We start from the raw sequence: 21,509 nt of genomic DNA on the forward strand, positions 1-21,509 counted from the left end.
CCACCATCGACACCAAACAGAAGCTTCAAGACTTCATCACAGCTGCCGAAGAATCTCAAAAAATCACACATAATTCCGAACGAATCACAAACTTGAATGAACAGCAGGCACTAGACAGACAAATTATCCTTCATGGCTTCTCATACATACCCAAAAAAGTCGATGACATCATTGAGCGATTTATGCGACATTTTAATCTCACACTCAAGCACGTCACTGGCTACAGAGTCGTGACATCAAATCAAATTCTCATAAAACTCTCAGAGACGTCAATTCAGATGGAGATTTTAGCGCCAATTGAGAGAAAAATTCAGCTCCAAAAATTGATGCCTGAGAATAAGTCAAACATGAGCATCACATGGGATCGTGCATTAACAGAATTTAACGAAAATGTCAACAAAAGCCTCACAAAAGCTCTCAGAGATGAGAAAATTGAGAAGTTTGAGTTTGTTGGCTATAGATTCTGTGTATTGGTTGATCAATCACTTCCGTGGATATCAGTTGGATGCAACAGTGACTTGGATGAGGTCTTCAATCGTAGGATGTCTAGAGCTGGATCAATTGGAAGCTTGGGGTCATCTATGAGTAGATTGTCGGTCAACAGTTATTAGGACTGAGGACTAATGAGGAACTGAGGAACTGAGGACTGAGTAGACTGAGGACTGAGGACTGAGGTCTGAAGACTGAGGACTGAGGACTGAGGTCTGAAGACTGAGGACTGAGGACTGAGGACTGAGGGACTGAGGGACTGAGGGACTGAGGGACTGAGGGACTGAGGGACTGAGGGACTGAGGACACTGAGGACTGAGGGACTGAGGACTGAGGACTGACTAGGATTGGGACAAGGATTAAGGTTGGGTCTATGACTGGAAATAAACCTTAAACTCCTCAAAAGTACAAAAAGTATTCAAAAATACTCAAAATAAAAATCAAAAATCATTCAAAAAATTCAAATTTGCATTTCAATTTAATTCCACCAAAATTAACGGTCATCCAAAATTCAAACCCAGACAAAACTTTCTCTCCACACCACCAATACACCCACAACTCTACAGCTGATCACAAAAGAATTTTTCTTATTTTTGTTTTTATTTTTTCATTCTCATTTCGGCATTTGACAAACAATTTATTATTTTTATATCAATATTAGAAACATTGTAGCTTAAAAGACATAAAATCTCATAATAATGAACAATTTACCACAAAATCCACCATCGTATGAGTCAGTTATAGCCAGTTCAACAGGTAAATAAGACATAAAGTTTGGTGAATCATCAAAAAATAAATAAAAATTGAAATTTTCAGATCAAATTGGATCAGTAACGATGACACAGCCAGCATATCCTGTTTTACCATCAGCACCACCTATGCAAATGCCAATGCCACAACCGGTACAGAATTATGGAAGTATCAGTGAAGCAATTCAGGCACAACCGAGTATCAATCAGCCAGTTGTTAGTGATGTTACGGTGATTGTTGGTGTTAATGGATGTCCAATTTGTAGGATTGGTGTGCTTGAGGATGATTATAGGTAGGTGGGTTTGGGGTGTAGTTAGGGAGGGTTAAACCCGACCGCCCCCAAATTTTCAAATTATTCCTGAATTTTTGGATGGAATTTTTCAATTATCTTGGGGTTTTTGGGGGATATTCCAAAATTCCCTTAAATTTTGATGATCCATGCCACATGGGACGTCCACTTCTGGTCGACTCCCCCTTGGTCAACTCCCTTCTACCTGACTTCACCCCTGAATCAGGAATTTTAGTCAATTTTTTGGGATTTTTATCGGTATTTCCGGAATAATCACAAAATTCTTGCGATCCTATGGTCGAACCCCCTTGACCGACCCCTTACCCTCTTTATCGATCCCCCCTACCCCTGACTACACCAAAAAAGTAGCAATTTTTTGGGATTTTCATCGGAATTTCCGGAATATTCACAATATTATCAGCTCATGTTGCCCTAAATTTAATACAATTTTTTTCTTATCTCATTACAGCTGTTTAGGCATTTGCTTAGCAATTGTGTGCTTCCCAATTGGAATTTTATGCTGTCTGGCTTGTAAAAATAAAAGATGCAGCTCATGTGGTGCAATAATTTGAAGTCAATGATACTCAATTTTTTATATGATATTGTAATGAAGCTTGAGGAATTATTGGTAAAAAATTATTAAATAAAAAGTATTTTTTTATATAATTAATGAAATTATTAAGCGACTTTTATGGATGAAGATGATGTAAAATTAATAAAATTTAATAATCTCAAAGTCAAAGAATAAATTATTTTGTTGCTAAATTGAAATTTGAGTGTCTTTTAATTGGAATTGATTGTCGTAAGGGGTTCAAATTTCAAAAAATCGTTAAAAATTCAAATTTCAAAAACCAGGGGTTGTGTAGGTACTACAGGGGTATGGATGTAGGGGGTATTAAACCTGAAATCATTAAAACTCTACAGGAAGTTTGTCAAATCAATAAAATATTTAAATATTTTTGTTTCTTAAATTTATACAACTTTATTTCAAACATAATAATGTCAACTAGTTATCTTATGTTTCATTTCATTTATAATTTCATCTTTGATATGAAAATATATTTTATATTTTTTTTTGTTTGTTATTTTTGTATTCATATTTTTAACATTTTTCTTGTTTTTTCAAAAAATCATTAATGATGCTTTTTTTTGGGTAGTTTGGTAATTCGGGTGAAGCTTTAATAACTAAAATGTTTTAAATAATTAATTCAAATTTAAATGTTACATAATTGGTTGAAATTTGCGAGATTTAAAAAAATCTGGTTTTGAAATTGAAATAATTTTAAAAAATTTTTCAATTTTTTTAAAAATTTTAAAATAGAAATTTTGATCTTTTAAATAAAAATTCACAATTTTTTAAGAAAAATTTTTCATTTTTGTCAGTTAAAAAAATATTTTTCTTAATTGAAAAAGTTGAAAAAAGTAAAAAAAATTTAAAAAATTGAAAAAATTGTTAAATACTCAAATTTCTCAATTTAAATAAAATAAAATATTACAAATTCTCACATAATATGCGTGTATACTATTTAATAATGAGTAAGTAACACAATCAGTTTTTCACATTTCTATCAAATCGCAATTGAAGTCTCAATTTGAATTTTTTTTTGTTATTTTTGTCCTTTTTTCATCAAAAAAAGGCACATTTTGAGATTCAAAAATATTTTGACCAATTTTTATTGTTAAGCAAATTATTTAAAATTTCAATTGCGATTTGATTTTTTGAATGAAGTTTTGAATTTTGATTTTTTTGTTGTTTTTATAAAATTAAACTTTGTTTTATAGATTTTTATTATAACTACTAACTAACAGACACTGGGATTCTTTTGTGATTTTTTTTTATTTCTTTTTAACATTTTTGGCTTTGCTCTAACAAATATTATAGTTAAATCTTTTGTAAAATGCAGGAATTGAAGTTGTTCAGAATATTTCAATTTTATAATCGTTTTTTTTTAATTTAAAAATTTAAATTTCAAATATTTAAAAGTTTCAAAACTTTAATTGGAAGAAATTAAATTTTTAATATTTTAATTTTGAAGATAGAAATTTAAATTAAAAAATAAAACTTTTAGAATTTTGTTTAAAAATTTTCAAATAAAATATAGAAAATTTAAAATATTCTGAATTTAAAAAAAAATTAAGAACTTTCCAAATATTTAAACAAATTTTTAAAAAATTTAAAATTTTTAAAAAAAATTAAAATTGAAAATTTTTGAAAAATTTTAAAGGTTTTTAAAAATTTCAAAAAAAAAAATAAAATTTTTCAAAACAAATTTATTTATTTGCAAAAACTTTGAAATTAATTTTTTGAACTTCAATTCCTGCTTTTTTTGTATTTATATAAAAATACTCGGCATTTAATACATTCGAAGTAAGGTAAAAATTCAAAGTAAGTAATAAATTAATTTTAAATTGAAACTTTTTAATAAATATAAAAAAAAATCAATGCAAATATTAAATTAAGTAATTTTTTGGTGCAAATTTTCAGAAAAAAATAAATAAAAATTTGGAATTAAATTGTGACTTAGAACTTCTTTTTTGGATTTATTATCGAACTTTTTGGAAATTTAAAATTTTTCAGAATTTGTGACAAAATTAACAAGAATTAGGAACTGAATTTAGATCAATTTGATCAGTTCCGTATCCAATAAATATTAAAAAAACAATTATGTGCTTAAATAAGTTCAAAAAATTAAGGAAAAATTTCAAATTCGTGCAGTGATTCTCAAAATTTTCACAGATTTAAACCGAATCGGACATCAAGCCAGAGTATCATCGACTAACTATCGACATTCAGGTTTACACTTCTTCACAAACAAAATTACAATAAATATTTAATAAATATGATAAATCTTTCACAATATTTAAACTTATTAAATGGAGATTTTAAGTAATTAAAAAGGAACAATAAAGTTATTGCCATGAAATTAATAATTTCTTTGAGTGAACATATAAATATAGTTTTTTTTATATCGATTTTGAGGATGGAATCTTCACTATCTTAGTGGACAGGTCAAGTTGCAAGCCAGAAACCAAAACCGTACACTGCGTGCGGTTCATGACATTTGGACAAGAAATTGGACAACCCTGGCCTAGTTTAAAGGACAAACGACGCATCTAGTCATCCCAAATGTCAATGCCTTACCCCAGGTCCACCCCAGCCTGCCTTCCTCAACCAACAGTCCATTCCATCCTCAAAAGTGTTAACGACTAGATTGCAATATTCTACCACATCCAGCACATCTCAAATCCACCCTTAAATCTCCGTCTGCAACTTCCTATATTGCTGAATTTGTCCACCATCTGTATTATGCGGATGCTGTTGCTGCTGCAGCGAGCACTTACTACAATATCCATTTTTTGGACTTCCAAAGAAGCTACAATTTGGTGATCGGCACTTGGTTGCAACATCATACGAATGTCTTAAAAGTGGTCCATCAACCTGATCTGAAATTGGATATCCGTGACTTTCTGTTCTATATCCTGATGGCGGTAGTGTCGCGACCGTACGCGTATATCCATTTGTTAAGCTCTCGTTACTTTCAAAATTAATCAAGTCATTTTCACTCGGATCATCACGTCCTTCAACTTTTATCGGAATTATTGTCGTTTTACCTTTTGTGACGTAATTTTTTGTCTGTGCTATTGTTGGCGGTGCCAATGGCAAGCCAACAACATTATGTGATGGTTTTGTGTCATTAAAAAATGTTGATTTACTCAAATAAAGTGTCTGGTCGAGTTCGTTGAGTTTCTTGACACTTGGAATCCTCTCGACAGCTGTGTGACTCTTGGCGTCAGTTTGGGTATAGAACTTGCTGTTGCCGGTGCCATAACGTGGTGCTTCATATTCGAGTTCTTTCTCAACTTCACGTTTCTGTTTGTCAAAGCAACTGATGCATAGGAAATGAGTTTTTTCAGTGCCAAAATTATCACAACCGGAATTAATGCAGTGTACGACTTGTCCGTCACTTATGGATGGTAGCTGGCGAGCTGGAAATGGGAATGAAAAGGTTAACGGTTATTTGGAATTGAAAAAAAATTCAAATTTTTTTAAGGTTTCTTGAAATTTAAAGATTTTAACGGGTTTTTGAAATTTGAATTTTTAACAATTTTTTGAGATTCGAATTTTCAACGGTTTTTAAAAATTTGAATTTTCAATGACCTTTTGAAATTTGAATTTTTACGGGTTTTCCAAATTTGCAACAATTTTCAAAAGTTCAAAATTTGCAACAATTTTTTAAAATTCAAAATTTTTAACGACTTTTCAAAATTCATATATTTTAACGGTTTTCAAAAATTCAAGATTTCAAAATCAAATTTTTTTAAGGGGTTTTTAAGACTTGCAACAATATTCGAAAATTTAGATTTTTTAACGACTTTTCAAAAATTCAAAATTTGTAACGGTTTCTAAAAATTCAAAAATTCCTCCATACCTTTCTGACTCCCACCATCCGTATTCTGATGCATAAATCTATCATAAGCACATTCCAAATAATTCTTAATCATCTCTTCCTGAAAATCATGTCTCTTCGCCCTCAACTGTGAACACAGGAACCGATATCGTCCATTAACAAGTCCACCACCCAATGTCGGTGTCATTGGTTGATTGAACTTATTGCTCGTGGTATTGGACTTGCCCAATTTCGTAATGGAACCGATGTTCTTTTTGATTTTCTTGCTCATACTACGTCCAATGCTGCCAAACTGCTTAGCGACACTTTGCAACTTTGCTGACTTGCTCTTTTTACTTGCTGAATTTTCACATTCTGGTGAACTTGATCCAGCAAGGAAGTTGTTCTCCTCATTATTAAGGTTGATTGCTATATCCAATATTTTCTTATCGTATTCCTCCTCACTCTCATTTGAGTTATAAATCTCATCATCTGGACTAATTGCAGGACTTGCATAGCTTATTTCTAAATATTCTTTAAGCAGTGCTATATGCTCAACTTCTGTCAATGCCCAACTACCCTCCCGTCCATCATATCCCGACCAATTAAAATTATCACCTGGATCAATTGGATACTGTATAGGTATTAATATATTCTCATTATCAATTAATGGTATCAAGGCAGGTGGAAATTCACTTTGTGATTCCATTGTCACAAGTGCTGAAAAGTGTGCTGTATCATATGCCAGCAACAGTGGTACCTTATGACAATCCATCGGTGTCAAGTCCAATGGCAAATAAATTCCACCAAAATTATTCGGTGCCAGTGCCTCACCATTGATGTCCCTTAATATGTTGTCACTTATCACAATTATTGGTCTACGGAGGACATACGACAGTGCCAATACATGAATCTCTTCTAGTGAATCATATGTTGCATTGGCATCAATGGAATCGCCATATGATAATGAAAATTGCTTCTCTAAAATCATTGAACGACGTCGTGCTGCTTGCTTATTATTTCGTGGTTCCGGTGATGCTAGGGCGACAATCTCTTCCCATTCTTTTGCCCATTCTGTCTCACTAAAGACTAGTTCCGCTTCTTTATTTATTCTAGTTTGTTGGAATCGCCATCGTCGCCAAAGTACTGATCGATATTCACCTTCTGAGAGGATTTTATGAAGGGCTTTGCGGAGGGTTAGTCGACGATCGTGGAAACCCCAGATTGCTAAGGATGCTGCATGGAGGAGACAGTTGCCGTCCTAAAAATATAGGGATGGAATGTGTTATGAAGTACTAGAATATTGAGGGAAGTACTAGAATTTGGATTGAAGTACTAGAATTTGGATTGAAGTACTAGAATTTGGATTGAAGTACTAGAATTTGGATTGAAGTACTAGAATTGAAAATGAAGTACTAGAATTTGGATTGAAGTATCAGAATATAGACTGAAGTACTAGAATGTTGACTGAGGTACTAGAATTGGGACTGAAGATTTAGAATCCAGACTGAAGTACTAGAATTGGGATTGAAGTACTAGAATTTAAAATGAAGTACTAAACTTTAGATTGAAGTACTAGAATTTGGAATAAAGTACATGAATATTGACTGAAGTACTAGAATTCGGATACAAGTACTCGAATATAGACTGAAGTACTAGAATTCAGATTTTAATACCTGAATTAGCACAATGCAACAGCTAAACTTCAAAATACTCACCCCAGACGTTGACAGCGGCCACAACTTCCGACACAATCCCACATCCACCCACCAATTAAGTCTTTGGCAATTCTCCAGCGAGTTTAACGTTGCACATTCGATCAAATCTTTTTCTAAAAATTTCCTAAATTCCTCCTCATATTTTGTCAGATCAGGCAGAGTAAATGTAAAGTCTGGCGTGTCTATAAATGGCGATATTTGATTTTGATCTTGTTTCGCATAAAAATCCATTGCCAGTTCCTTTCTCGCTTTCGTCACTAAACTTACATTTTCGTCATTTGCACGAGAAATTCCACGCGATAATTTCTTATCTGAAATGGGAATTTGGGGGAATTGTTGGAGTTACTGAGTCATTTTATTGGGTAATTCAACTGGTAATCGACAAAAAGGTGGACAATGAAGCAGGGGTGGACAATCTGTGGGCCGCGATATCACTAAAATGCCATGAACCGTACACCATGTGCGATTTTGGCCAAGGCTCTCCTCCAAATTGGACCATTAGATCCAAAAGGTTGTCCACCCCTGCACAAAACACAATTAAGGTTCGATCATTTTTGTCAACTCACAATCTACTAAGTCAATTGAGTCAGATTTTGTCAGGTGCGGTTTGTGATTCTCGCATTTCTTTATGTTATTACTATCACCCGATTCGCTATGATTATTCATTGATGTGATGTGATGATGACTTATATTTCGACTATTGTCGTTGTCTAGATGATGGTATGACAGCTCGTCATCTGACTGATGATCTAAATTGTTTGTTTTATTCTTAAAATAGTTTTGTGTTGATGTGTCTGTTAATGGGATGTGGATAGATGAAAGTGGATTAATGAGATAGATTTTTGAGTGATATTTTGGATTTATTGAGGTTATTTTGTGGATTTTGAGGGTGTCAATATGTATTTTGAAGTGTGTATGTGTGTATGTGTGTGTATGTGTGTGTATGTGTGTGTAAGTGAAAATTGTTTAAGTGAATTTGAGAAGAAAAAGCACAAAAATTAGCAAAAACTGATTAAATTTTTAGTAAAAAGTCGTTAATTTTGAGGTTATGATTAGTTTGGACTTTAGATTTACTTGAAGTACTAGATTTTGTACAAGATTAACCTGAAGTACAGAATTTTGTACTAGATTTAATTGAGGTTCTAGATTTTGTACTAGGTTTTATAATAGATTAAGCTCAAGTACTAGATTTGAGGTTAAAATACTAAATTTTGTACTAGATTAAGTTGAAGTACTAGATTATGTCCTATGGCTAATTGAACTACTAGATTTTGTTTAAGTTTTCGTATTAATTTTACTAGAAGGATTAGATTTTGTACTAGATTGAACTGAAGTTCTAGATTTGGTATTAGATTGTTTACTTGAAGTACTAGATTATATTGAACTGCTTCAAAAAAATCTTAAAATTAATTCCAACAATTTCCTAATTTCTAAAACCCAAAAACTAAAGCATTATTAACAAATGATTCATTACCATTATAATCTATAAGTGCCTTCTTCAAATCCCAATTCCATGCACTTAAACAGCTTATAGCATCTGCTTTTCGATCACATTTCGATATTTTCATAAATTTTGTAATTAATTCATTTTCATTCATTTTTTTTCCTCTTCTTTTTTTTGTGTTAATTAATTTGAAATAAATAAAAAATTTCAAAAATTAGAAGAAAAAAAAAAGAAGCGAAAAATTGACTAAAATTAGCTATCCGAGTTTGTTGTTGTTGTTAGTAAGCTACTTTGTGTTACTTTATTAGTTATTGTTATGTATTACTATATTATGTGCACATACACCAGCTTGCTGTGAGGAACAAAAGAACAAAAAAAATATTAAATTTAAATCTTGTTAGTTTCAAGTTACAGGCAAACGATTATTTCACACTAAATTACATGACTAAGGTAGTTTGATGAGTCAGTCATTGAGGATTTAAAAGTTGTCTCGTCGAGTTTTTGTTTTTATTGCCTTTTCACTTCTTATCGATGCGGCAATTTAGAGATAAAAAAAGTACTATAAATTGTTTGGGGTATACTTGAATTTTTATATCACACTAATGAGTCATTAAAATGAGTAAATGACTAATTAACGAGATGATTTGCAACATTTTTCAACTTCATGGTTGAATTAAGAGTGATTTTCTGCCAATTTTGTGGTTTTTTGTGTTTTGAATTGAAGTAAATTTGATGGAAATTGAGTTGTAACGTTTTGAATTTTGAATGGGAATTTCTGAACTCAGAAAGAGGGTGAGTGGAAGGAGGTTAGGGGTCAATCTCTTCCCATCACGTTTGCGATCTGTTTAATAATTGCTCCAAACTATAAGAACATTATTTGATATTATGATCGGCTTTTGGATTACCAATGTCAGCTGTATAGTCTTTATGGATTGCTGTTACTGTTAGTAGAGGCTGAAACGAACTTGGTATTGGTCATTGGCAAGTGGTAGCTATCAAAAGAGCCAGCTTCCGATGCAATTTTAGTTAGACCATGGATTACAATTGATCTGTACGGCTAACGAAGTAAAAGTAATTGAGTTTGAATGGCTTGTTGGTTGGTAAGGGCTCTCAAAAATAGCTCCACCCCGAAAATCAGACCCTGACTCCTTATACACAACTAAAGGCTCCTAATTCTTACATCCTAAATTGATCTTCAATCATATAATCATCAAATTCCCTTTATACCCATAACAAATCTTTCAAAATCGAACAAAAAAAAAAAAACAATCTTCATACCAAAGGTCAAACCTCATGAAAAGTGAAATTACAGTAAACAGAAGCAACAATTATTACTGCCACTTAACAAGACTTCTTTGAAATATCTCAAATTATTAGACACAACAGTGTGAATTTTCACATTCTAATAAGAATCATGGTCTTATTGGTAATTGGTAATTGGCAACTGGTAGACAGCAATAGAATCAGCTTCAGTCGCCAACTGAGGGAGACCATGAATCACGCTTGATCTGCACGGCTAGCAAATTAAGTACTAAGAACTATGATTCATTCATTAACTTTGCCATTTACAAAGAATCCTATTAGATGAGCTTCTTGGCTTGATGGCGCTTTACATAAACATTATATTCACTTGCCAGATATCAGTTCAATTTGAACAGATGTTGTCTCTTATCGTTTATTTCGATCGTATTTTGTGTCTGTTTTAACTGAGCTTGAGTATTGAGTATGAGAAATGTTTCAATCATTCGATGATTCAATTTTGTGTGATACAAAGCGTTTTGACAGTGGGGTCCTCATAGGGGGACCAAGAAGAGGAGGGGAAGGGTAGTGGGTTAGCTTTGAATTCAATTTTGATTTTTTGGCAAAATTCTTCAAATTTCAATGACTTTTTGTACAAAAATTAGAAAATTAGGAGTTTTTAGGACTAAATTCAGTGGGTTTTCATGGAGGATCAGTAGAGGATGCTGCGGTAAACCGAAAATTGTGAGATTCAAGGTATAGGGGGTGGCCATGGGGAGCTTAAAGAGGGAGAAGAGAGCAAAAAGAGTGAGGAAACAGAGGGGGAAGGAAAAGGGATTGGAGCGTGATGTGTAAGGGTTCCTAGCCTATTCCATATTCCATTCAGATCCTCTCAATTATGATCACATCACAATAATCATGTAAGCTTACTCACTGCCTATTAACTAATTCAAATCAATTATCATGTCAAAAACCACAAAATCAAATTTAAATTTCAATTAAAAATGTATCAAAAATTGACCACAAAACCACTCAAAAGTTCATAAGATTAATGCTTGTCCATCAACAAAAAACATGAACATTTTCATTTCCATCATTCCACAATTCAAGCAACACCTTCTGATGACCATAAATAAATTGACAAGTTCTCAACTTTGTTGCTCATTTTCATATCCATAATCATTAACACGTACGACGAGTCACACACAACAAGTCGTGCCAAGGTTTATTGACCGACCCGAAAATAACACAAAAAATTTTTTTTTTTTTTGGAAATAAATTCATGAATTTTTAAGCATTTACACTTGTTTATGTTTGTTGAAAAGAGAATATTTTCTCTCTTTATTTATGATTAATGTATGAGAGTACTTTCTCTCTCTTTAATGTATTCTAATATTTATAGAGTTGAAATAAATATTGTTCTTTATTCTATCTGCAATTATCAACATGGTAGCAGAGCGTAGTTCATTCACACGTAAAATAATTAAAAGTGAAATTATTTTGTGTTAAGTTAATTCACCAGTGAGTTTAAAAAAAATATATATATATATAAAGACAGTTACAGCGTCTAGGGAAAGTTAACGAAGTACCTAGAAATTAAACAATTAGAAAGGTGAATTAAGTGTGAAGTGAAAAGATAGAATCATTAAAAAGTTAAATATGTGCACAAAAATTGGTGACATTAGTGTAGAACGCCTCAAGGGCAGTGAAAATTATCATGCCTGGAAGGAGGCGATAAAAAACATCCTAGTGATAAAAGACTTGTCAGAGTGCCTCGCTGGCACTGAAAAGGATGTAGTGAAAATCAATAAAGCAAAGGCATATTTAACGCTCTCAGTTGAGCCTGTGTTACAGTGTCACATTACAAATTTATCGACAGCCAAAGAAATGTGGGATCATCTCTCAAATATGTTTGAGGACGCAGGACTTCCGCGACAAGTAAGCTTGCTAACAGGAGCTTGTAGTCTATTCTTAAAAGATTGCAATGATATGCAAGAATATGTAAGTAAGATGACAGATTACTTCAACAGGTTAGAAGCGTCGAAACTGAAGATGGAAGAAGCATATAAAATAGGCTTAATTCTGAAGGGAGTTGGTGAAAAGTATGCTCCACTAGTATTAAGCATGGATGCCAGCGGTAAGCAGCTAACTACAGAATATGTGATTCAAAAGTTACTAGATAATTCCACATCGGCATCAGCTTCATCATCTGGTGAGAAGGCCTTATTTGTGAGAAAGAATCAGAAAGGTAAGGATTCCAAAAAGAAAGACAAATCACAGTTAAAATGCCATAACTGTGGAAAGTCAGGTCACTTTGCAAAAGAATGCAAGGCCAAGAAGAAATCTGAAACGACCACCAATAAAGAGTCAGCGTTTCTTATTTCACATCGTAATAAGTTGCAAAGCGCGGCTATGTGCGCGAAACAACAGAGCATGTGGTATGTTGATTCCGGAGCGTCAGCTCATATTACACCACATCATGAAATATTATTTGATTCTCATGAATGCAACGTCGGACAAATTGTAGCAGCAAATAATCAAAAAATGCATGTCAAAGCTGTTGGTAAGACGAGAATAAAAATTTCAAATGAAAATGTGACTGTAAGCGAAGTATTACATGTGCCAGAAGCAAATGCAAATTTGCTATCCGTCTCAAAAATTGTTGAAAATGGCAACAGTGTAATATTTGATAAAAAAGGCTGCCAGATAAAAGACGCTCATAACAAAGTCATAGCAACATGTAAGGCTGAAAATGGAGTTTACAAGTTGGAAACTCAACAGCTCAACAAGTGTCTGTCATCAGTTAAGGATGAAGACAAATTAATGTTGTGGCATCGAAAGTTAGGCCACATCAATTTTCAAGCTTTGAGCAAAATGAAAGCTGGACTGGTTGACGGAATAGATTTCAACGAAGGCGTTGAAGTGTTGAAGAGCTGCAAGGTGTGTTGCACAGGAAAGCAGCATGCCCTTCCATTTGCAAAATCAACAAGAACGTCATCTGAAGTTCTCCAGATAATTCATAGCGATTTGTGTGGTCCAATGGAGACACAATCATTCAGCAAAGCTAAGTATTTCATTACATTTGTAGATGATTATAGTCGTGTTGTTTTTACATATTTTTTAGCACAAAAATCTGAGGCCTTTGACAAATTCAAGGAATTTAAGGCATATGCTGAAAATATGACTGGAAAAAGAATCAAAACACTCAGGACGGATAATGGCCTAGAGTACTGCAATGCAAAATTTGAGGCATTATGCAAGAGTAGTGGAATCAAACACGAGACATCATGCGCCTACACGCCAGCACAAAATGGAGTTGCTGAAAGATTCAATCGAACAATCATCGAGAGAACAAAATGTCTGCTGTTTGACGCGAATTTATCTAAGAAATTCTGGGCTGAAGCGGTGAATTGGTCAACCTACTTAATCAACAGAAGTTTTTCAAGTGTACACGGAGGAATACCACATGAGAAGTTTTATGGGCAACGTGTGGATATGACCAAATTGAAATTATTTGGTGCACCTGTAATGGTGATGATTCCCAAAGAAAAAAGAAAGAAGCTTGACTCAAATTCCGTTGAAATGGTTTTTACCGGATATGACTTAACGAGAAAAGCATATCGATGTGTGGATAAAAACACTGGAAAATTATGTGTGGAAAGAAATGTTAAATTCTTGCATGTGTCAGAAGAGGAATCGAGTGTGATTGAGCTTGACTTCAATGAGGAAAGTCAAGGAAGAGACTCACCGATTACGACACATGACGACACAAAAAATGACGATGAATCTTCTGTTGATGAGTTTAAATCTGAAGAAGAAGAAGTATTTGTGGAAGTGCCACAAATGAGTAGTGGTCTGACACCGAAAAGTCAACCAAACTCAATCCCAGATGTGACTCCTAAATATCCAATGCCTAACGTAACCACGAGGAGCCAAACAAGGTTAGGGCTAAATTTCGCGCGACTTGTCATGATCTCAAATGAAGAATTCGCCATGAAATGCGATAATGAAGAAGTTCTTAATGATCCAGTAAGTATTACTGAAGTAAATGCCAGAGGCGATAGAGAAGAATGGATCCTGGCCATGAAAAATGAGTATGAATCGCTCATTAAAAATAATACTTGGAAACTGGTTGATCTTCCTAAAGGAAAGAAGATTATAAAAACTAAGTGGTTATTCAAGACCAAAAAGAACACAAATGGCGAGATTACAAAGAGAAAAGCCAGACTCGTAGCAAAAGGATTCACACAACGATATGGGATAGACTACAAGGAAACTTTTTCACCAGTAGTGCGATATCAAAATATCAGATTGCTGATTGCATTGGCAGCTAAATTCCAGTTAAAAATCCATCAACTCGATGTTGTGACAGCATTTCTTCAAGGAGAAGTTGATGAGGAACTATACATCGAGCAACCAGAGGGGTTCGATGACGGATCTGGAAAGGTATGTCGCTTAGAAAAGGCAATATATGGTCTTAAACAAGCTGGCAGATGCTGGAACAAAAAACTTGATGAGACCTTAAAGGAATTTGGTCTAGTAAATTTGAAATTAGATCCTTGCATTTACTATCAAGAGAATTTATTGATAGCTATCTACGTTGACGATTTCTTAATCTTCTATAAGGATGAAAAGAAATTAAAGAAACTGATTAAGGATCTTAGCAGTAAATTTGAGATGAAAGACATGGGACCAGCAGAAGGATGCCTAGGCATCCGTATAAAACAAAAGAACGAAGGAATATATATCGATCAAGAGATATATGTCAAAGAAGTATTGACACGATTTGGAATGTTCGAGTGCAAGCCTGTAAAAAATCCTTGTGAAGTATCCATCAAATTGGAGGAAAGCAAAGAAAATGATGACACTATTCCATATCAGGAAGCTGTCGGTTGTCTGCTCTTTATAGCACAAGGGACGAGGCCAGATATTGCATATGCTGTTCATAATGTGAGTAAGTACAATAAGTGCCACAATGAAAGCCATTGGAAAGCAGTAAAAAGAATTATGCGATACCTAAAAGGAACAAGTGACATGAAATTATTATACAAGAAAAGTGATAATGATCTACATGGATATAGTGACTCAGACTGGAGTGCTGATACTTCAACTAGAAAATCTGTGAGCGGCTACGTCTTCAAATTGAGTGAAGGAGCGATCAGTTGGAGAGCTGTGAGACAATCAACGGTGGCATTGTCCAGCACTGAGGCGGAATACACTGCACTAGCGGCGGCTACACAAGAAGCAATGTATCTCAAACAATTACTTGGCGAGCTGAATATAATCACAAAAGGGACTGTGATTTATGTGGATAATACAAGCGCAATTGCTATAGCAAATAATGATGTGTATAGCAATAGGACAAAACACATTGATATCAAGCTCCACTTCATACGCGATGCGATAAAAAAGAAATTGATGACTACATGCCACGTGAATACAAAAGAAAATGCTGCGGATTTATTGACGAAAGGAATTACTGTGGAATTGCTTAATAAGCACCGTCGGTTCATCGGTCTAGTATAAATTAAGTATTTTTCAATTCATTAATAGTCATTAAGTATCAGTACTTTGTTAAGAAAAGAGTAAAAGAAAATTAAGTTGATAATTAATTTTAATAATTTTCTGAAAGTAGGAAATAGTAGTTTAAAAATATTGTAACAATTTTTAAAACTTAACATTTCTGTTTGTATCGTTGTAGAAAAATGGGTTTCTTCTCTAATGATGACAACACAGGATCTAGGAATCATGAAACTAACATAACTTTGATAGATAACGACAAGATGCAACTTGGGATATTGATAACGTTATTAGTGTTAAAGATTATAGAGTTTATTTTATATTTTGCTAGATCATTAAAAAAGGTTGTCGGAGTAAGAAACAATCCTAATGTATAAAAGCAGTTAGGGATTTGAGAGACCTTCTCTCTGTAATTGAGCAACACCATTAATTAAAGTAAAGAAGATAAAATAAGTTAGGGTGTTGAAAAGAGAATATTTTCTCTCTTTATTTATGATTAATGTATGAGAGTACTTTCTCTCTCTTTAATGTATTCTAATATTTATAGAGTTGAAATAAATATTGTTCTTTATTCTATCTGCAATTATCAACAATGTTCAATCAACGTCGATGACCTTGACACATTAATGTGGATAGAAGATTCGTTGTCGCAGTTGCAAAAAAAATGACTCAAAAATTCCAAAAATAGATGCAAAAAAGTTTTTTTCTCAGTGTGAAAGTTTCGCGGCATTGAAATTGTAAAGGTTGACTAGATTGATGATTCATCGGACAGGAAGTTGGAAATTTTGTGAAATTTTCCACAATTTTCCTGAATTTTTCTCAATTTTTTTGACAATTTTCCACAAAACTCGACGAGAATTTTCAATTTTTTTATTTGTTAATATATTTAAAAATTGAATTTTTTTTTTCACTCACTTTTTTTTATTTATTTTAGAAAAATTGAAATTTTTTTTAATTTTTCACAATTTTTCACATTTAATTTTCAATTTTCTTGAGTTTTAAAGTCTTTATCGCTGAATAAATTAACAAATTGAAATAAAATTTATGAAAATTTAGTCAAAGGAACTCGAATAAAATTAAAAAAATTCTCTTTTGTGTGAGAATTTGAAATAAAAATATTTCAACATTTTAGGTAGAACTTTTGTATTGTGGATTTATGTTTATTATTACCTCGGTATAGTGGATTTGTTTACTAACTGTTCAACATTGGAATTGACCCTATTTAAATTCATTTTATCCGTTAATTTTAATTCAATTTTGAATTTTAAATTTTATTTAAAAATTGGATTTAAATTGAAATTTGATACAAAAATTCGATTTTTTTTTCATCAAATTTCAAATTAAAATTTAATTTTCAAAAATTAAAAAATTTAAAATTCAATTCCAAAAATTCAAAAAAATCAACTTTTTTATAATTTAAATTTCCACTTTTATTTATTGTCCACAAGAACCTTCTCAAGCAATTTCAATTTTTTAAAAAATCTATTAAAATATTTTATGACTTTTTAAATAAGTTCAGCATCATTTCCGGCAACTCTCTCATCTGAGATCCATCGGACAAATTCTGTTGATGCCTCAGGTCCAATCCAAATGAGTCCCATAACGAAAGCTTCAAAGAATCCTAAGAAAATGCCAGCAAAGACATCAAGGATGTGGTGTCGGTAAAGCAGGAGTCTGAAAATTGATGGGAAATTGTGTTAATATTGTTAGGATTGATTTTTGGAAGGTACGTTGGGTAGAGTCGGTGAATATGATGTATCCAGGTCTGCAGCAGAGCCAGATATAGTGAATTATAGTCCCACAAAGACCTGCAGACACTCATTTTGGCTTTTTCAAGCTTATCTTTCATAAAAATGACAAAATTAAGCTAATTTTGAATTTAAGTGCCAAGGCTCGTCTCTTTTAGGTGCCGCAACGATCATTCTATACCACAAAAGCAGCATCTTTGCCTGCTAGGGCTTAAACCTTCGTAAATCTCTACATTTATTCAACATAACTTACCTTGAAACACAAATTGAACACCACCATGCAAATAATGGTGGCCAGAATAGAATTGGGAAGGGATACAGGAACATGAAGAATAACATCAACATACTTGATCGTGATGCGTGTCCACTGGGAAATGAGTACATGTCAGGTCCTGAAAAATGAATGAAAATTAGAATTGTTAATGATTTAGAGTAGAGATGGGCAATCTATGTGCTGAAGCACACAAGTCTGCTGCCAAATATTTTCTGAAATGCCATGAATCGTGTGTCATGTTCTGTTTTGATAAAGGCTCAAGATTTTGGGTAAATTTGACTAGGGTTTTGTATGAAAGAATTGAATCTAGAGGGTTAATTGACTACAGTGGAGTCTGGTTCCAATTGAGCCGAAATTCTTCAGAATAATCTTTAAGATTCTAGTAAATTGAATGCTTTAGTCTACATAGGGACAATAGGACCCACTTCCCCTACCTCAACAGACAAAGAGATCGCTTTTAGCTACCATAGAGCTCTTTCCTATTCAATGGAAGCATACTATTTGCCTGTTAGTGCCTCCCTCCCTCAAAACAGCATATCAATATTAAATTCTTGCCTATTTGTCGAAGCCTTTCTCGAAGATCAATAGTATCATGTCGTAGAAGTACCGAACTTTCAGTATTTTGAGATTCTGCTGTACTTGTTGCAACTCAAAGTTTGAATTTTATGAAGAAATAAGCGATGAAATATTCACTAATTTTAAATTAATCCAATAAACTTACCGATGCAAAATGGATCATCATTGATTGCTGGTCGTCTTCTTCTTGTAATTGCTAAAATTAAGAACAAAATTATTAGAGTCTGCATTGAGCTGTGCTGCTTAACAGTGGCGATTTGTAAACAAATATGATTCATAAATATTTTAAGACGAAAAGATTAATAATGTGATAATTAATATAAATGTTGATGAAGTCTATGGAATAGATGATGAATTAATTTGGCTGTTAAGCCTTAATGTTCAAACAGAAGATCATATTGAGCTATTCCAGATGTCTTAAGTTAGTTTAAGACTCAATATAAATTTAGAAAAATAAATCAAAATTCTATTTTTAAATCTAAAAAAATGAACATTTTTTTCTAAATTTGTCATTGAATGATTTTGATCTTAGCATAAAGCTTTTGAACTCCTAGTAGACACCGACCATAAGAACACGAGTTGCTCTTATATTGACTGTTCATGGACCGATTTCTAGCACAATTTAAGACAATTTAGGGCAATCTAGGGCACCATAGCCTAGAAACAGCTCAATATTAGCTACATTTCAGATTAAAGTACATTAAAGCTATGGTGCCGTGGGGTAGGTTATTGGACATCTTGCAAAAAGTCATTTTCATCAATTACTATCTGCCTGACGACTATGAAGCTTAGAGTGCTATTAAAACCGACCCTAGGAGTTGAGTATGGCCAACTAACTCACATAATGGGTATGGGGACACATAGGAGGAATGCTACCAATGGATATACTCTTATATTTGATGATTATGAATCTTAAGTTCCCATTTTGCTTATAATATAAAAATATTCACCAACCTTTTATAATTGCAACCGCAAAGATGTCAATAAGCAGCGCCACAAATAAATTCACTTCCATTTCATGTAATTTACTATTTCCCATGATATAAGTAAATGCGATAAGTCCAGCAAGCCACACAACGCCATGACAACTCCATTCAAGAAATTTACAATGATTCTTAAAGCTTCTAATTTGAACAAAATTAAGACAATGAGCAACAAATTTTTTCGTCAGTTCCACGTCTTTTTTGAGGATGTTCTTGAGAAATGGCGGAACGACTCGTTTGTCGCCTTCGAGTCGTGTATCGGAATTTATCTGTAAATATAAAGACAGGATTAAATTTTGTGGATTAATATTGTTGACATCAGAGATGAAAGTTCAGATTTATGTTGGAATTAAATGAGATTTTAAGGATTATTTGAAGCTTAATTGAGGAATTTTTGATGAATTTTACTTACAACTGCCGGTTCACGTCGCATGTTTTGGCCTAATTGACTGACTAAATGACTGATGTAATTAAATTAAATTAATGTGAAAAAAAATCTGATTTCGTATTACTCACGATACTTTTTTTTCTTTTATTTTGGTTAATCCAACGTCAGTGGGTGGGAAACTATTGCTATTGTTTATATAAAAGATTCTTGAATTTTTTGATGATGTTCTTTCAAGATTTCAGAAAATATAGTAGAATGTTTGACAACTTTTGAGTGAGTTTTACAATTTTAAAGCATTGACAGTAGTGCCTTAAACTTAATAAATATGAATTTTATTCAGCATTCGGTAATTTTTTCACTGGAATTGACGCTGAAGAGATTTAAATTGCATGATCAAGTTTGAATTTAACGGTTTTATGAGATTTTCTTCAATAATTTAGCATTAACGTTGCTTATGACTAAAAAATGATGTCTTTAGGTCAGGAGCTTGAAGTTTACGGGTCGGGTTTTGTATGAAATAGTCGATTCAAGTCAACTCAATTTCATATAAAGTTCAAGTTGACTTCAAACTCTGCTTTATAAGACGTATATTACAAGTTATGCAGCGCAATTGATCAGATTGAAAGCTTTTTGTTGCAACCTATTAATGAGATGCCATCAGTAGCCTAAATGATAGAGCTTTTGCCATAGCGTTGAGTTCTTTGGGACAAAAATGTGTCTTGACTGCTAGGAATACAATGAAATGGTAGCATCTGGATGATTTTCTTCAAGAAATCTTCCGCTCAAAATTTGTAAATGAGTGCATTGCAGAGTACATCAGATCTTATGATGTACTCGTGTCTGGGATTCAACTGTGCATGACTCTAAGTGGATTCCAATCAAAGCGTCTTTTTGGATTTTTGGTTGTGTAACAAGCAGCCGTATTAAATAATCCAAAATGAATTTAATACCTAATCAGAGTGGTCAATCTTATATTTTTTGAGGCACAATTAGCTTTGTAGCGTCGACCGAAACCGCAATGGTCGCAAGAATAGTTGGTTGTAAGCTTTATCATCCCTAGCCTGATTGTGAGGCTGCTACCCTTCACACAAGGTACTTTGGAGAGTCTTTAACTCTATCCTTTAATTACCTTTCCACACAGGTTGCCCATTACTGATCAAACGTATCAACTCAATTGAATCAATGAATCAAAACACTAACAAACTAAAAAAACTATTGTTCAAGTCCATCAAATTCCTTAAATTATGATTACAAATTATTCAATTATCAAATTTTTATAATCATTAATTTTGTAATAATTGCCTCAAATTAAGAATAAACAAAAAGTTCACCAAAAAATAGTTTATTTCATCTACAAAACTATCAAAATCATGACCAAACTCATCACATTCTTGATTCTTATTGAACTTTTAAACGAAAGTATCCAAAAAGACCTAAAACTTTACATGTACGATTCCAACGTCATGACAATTAAAAGTTTTGTTAACGACACATCAATCACAATTAAATGTAAAATTAATACCAAAGATAATCCATGTGATTGGACACCAAAAGTGCAATTTACATTTACAAAGGATATCCCAAAGCCATATTTACAGTTTAAATTGACACATTTGGCATCAGCTGTTAATCTTGTTGATCAAACGATGCTGGTTTGTGCATTGAGTTCAACACATGGACTTGATATAATTATGAAAATAATT

General features: G+C 33.0%; 3 protein-coding genes across 6 annotated transcripts; 1 reads left to right on the plus strand and 2 right to left on the minus strand.

Moving 5' to 3' along the window:
• Positions 1–1,054: 1,054 nt before the first annotated feature.
• LOC139100288 (membrane protein BRI3) lies at positions 1,055–2,277 on the plus strand. Its single transcript, XM_070652915.1, has 3 exons — positions 1,055–1,245; positions 1,306–1,531; positions 1,998–2,277. Exons 1-3 carry the CDS (start codon positions 1,188–1,190, stop codon positions 2,098–2,100), a joined length of 387 nt encoding a protein of 128 aa, XP_070509016.1. The 5' UTR covers positions 1,055–1,187; the 3' UTR covers positions 2,101–2,277.
• Positions 2,278–4,006: 1,729 nt separating this feature from the next.
• Positions 4,007–16,959, minus strand: LOC139100235 (OTU domain-containing protein 7B-like). Of its 4 annotated transcripts, XM_070652844.1 has the most exons (6): positions 16,753–16,959; positions 9,109–9,430; positions 8,201–8,428; positions 7,635–7,945; positions 5,959–7,177; positions 4,007–5,515 (listed from the first exon to the last, which is right to left on the minus strand). In XM_070652844.1, exons 2-6 carry the CDS (start codon positions 9,230–9,232, stop codon positions 4,782–4,784), a joined length of 2,616 nt encoding a protein of 871 aa, XP_070508945.1. In that variant the 5' UTR covers positions 9,233–9,430; positions 16,753–16,959; the 3' UTR covers positions 4,007–4,781. The 4 variants fall into 4 exon arrangements, with proteins under 4 accessions (XP_070508945.1, XP_070508948.1, XP_070508947.1 ...); XM_070652847.1 differs by lacking the exon at positions 9,109–9,430 and having other exon boundaries at positions 8,201–8,383; positions 16,753–16,957; XM_070652846.1 differs by lacking the exon at positions 9,109–9,430 and having other exon boundaries at positions 16,753–16,957.
• A 283-nt stretch (positions 16,960–17,242) lies between these two features.
• Positions 17,243–19,970, minus strand: LOC139100283 (polyisoprenoid diphosphate/phosphate phosphohydrolase PLPP6-like). The gene is made up of 5 exons (XM_070652911.1): positions 19,831–19,970; positions 19,390–19,687; positions 18,581–18,631; positions 17,839–17,977; positions 17,243–17,511 (listed from the first exon to the last, which is right to left on the minus strand). The coding sequence occupies exons 1-5, from the start codon at positions 19,849–19,851 to the stop codon at positions 17,343–17,345; spliced, it is 678 nt and encodes a 225-aa protein (XP_070509012.1). The 5' UTR covers positions 19,852–19,970; the 3' UTR covers positions 17,243–17,342.
• Between the last annotated feature and the right edge of the window lie 1,539 nt (positions 19,971–21,509).

Source organism: Chironomus tepperi, unplaced genomic scaffold, assembly GCF_022539635.2.
Source record: "Chironomus tepperi strain 1889 unplaced genomic scaffold, CSIRO-AGI_Ctep_v1 contig_58, whole genome shotgun sequence".
NCBI classification, from domain to species: Eukaryota; Metazoa; Arthropoda; class Insecta; order Diptera; family Chironomidae; genus Chironomus; species Chironomus tepperi.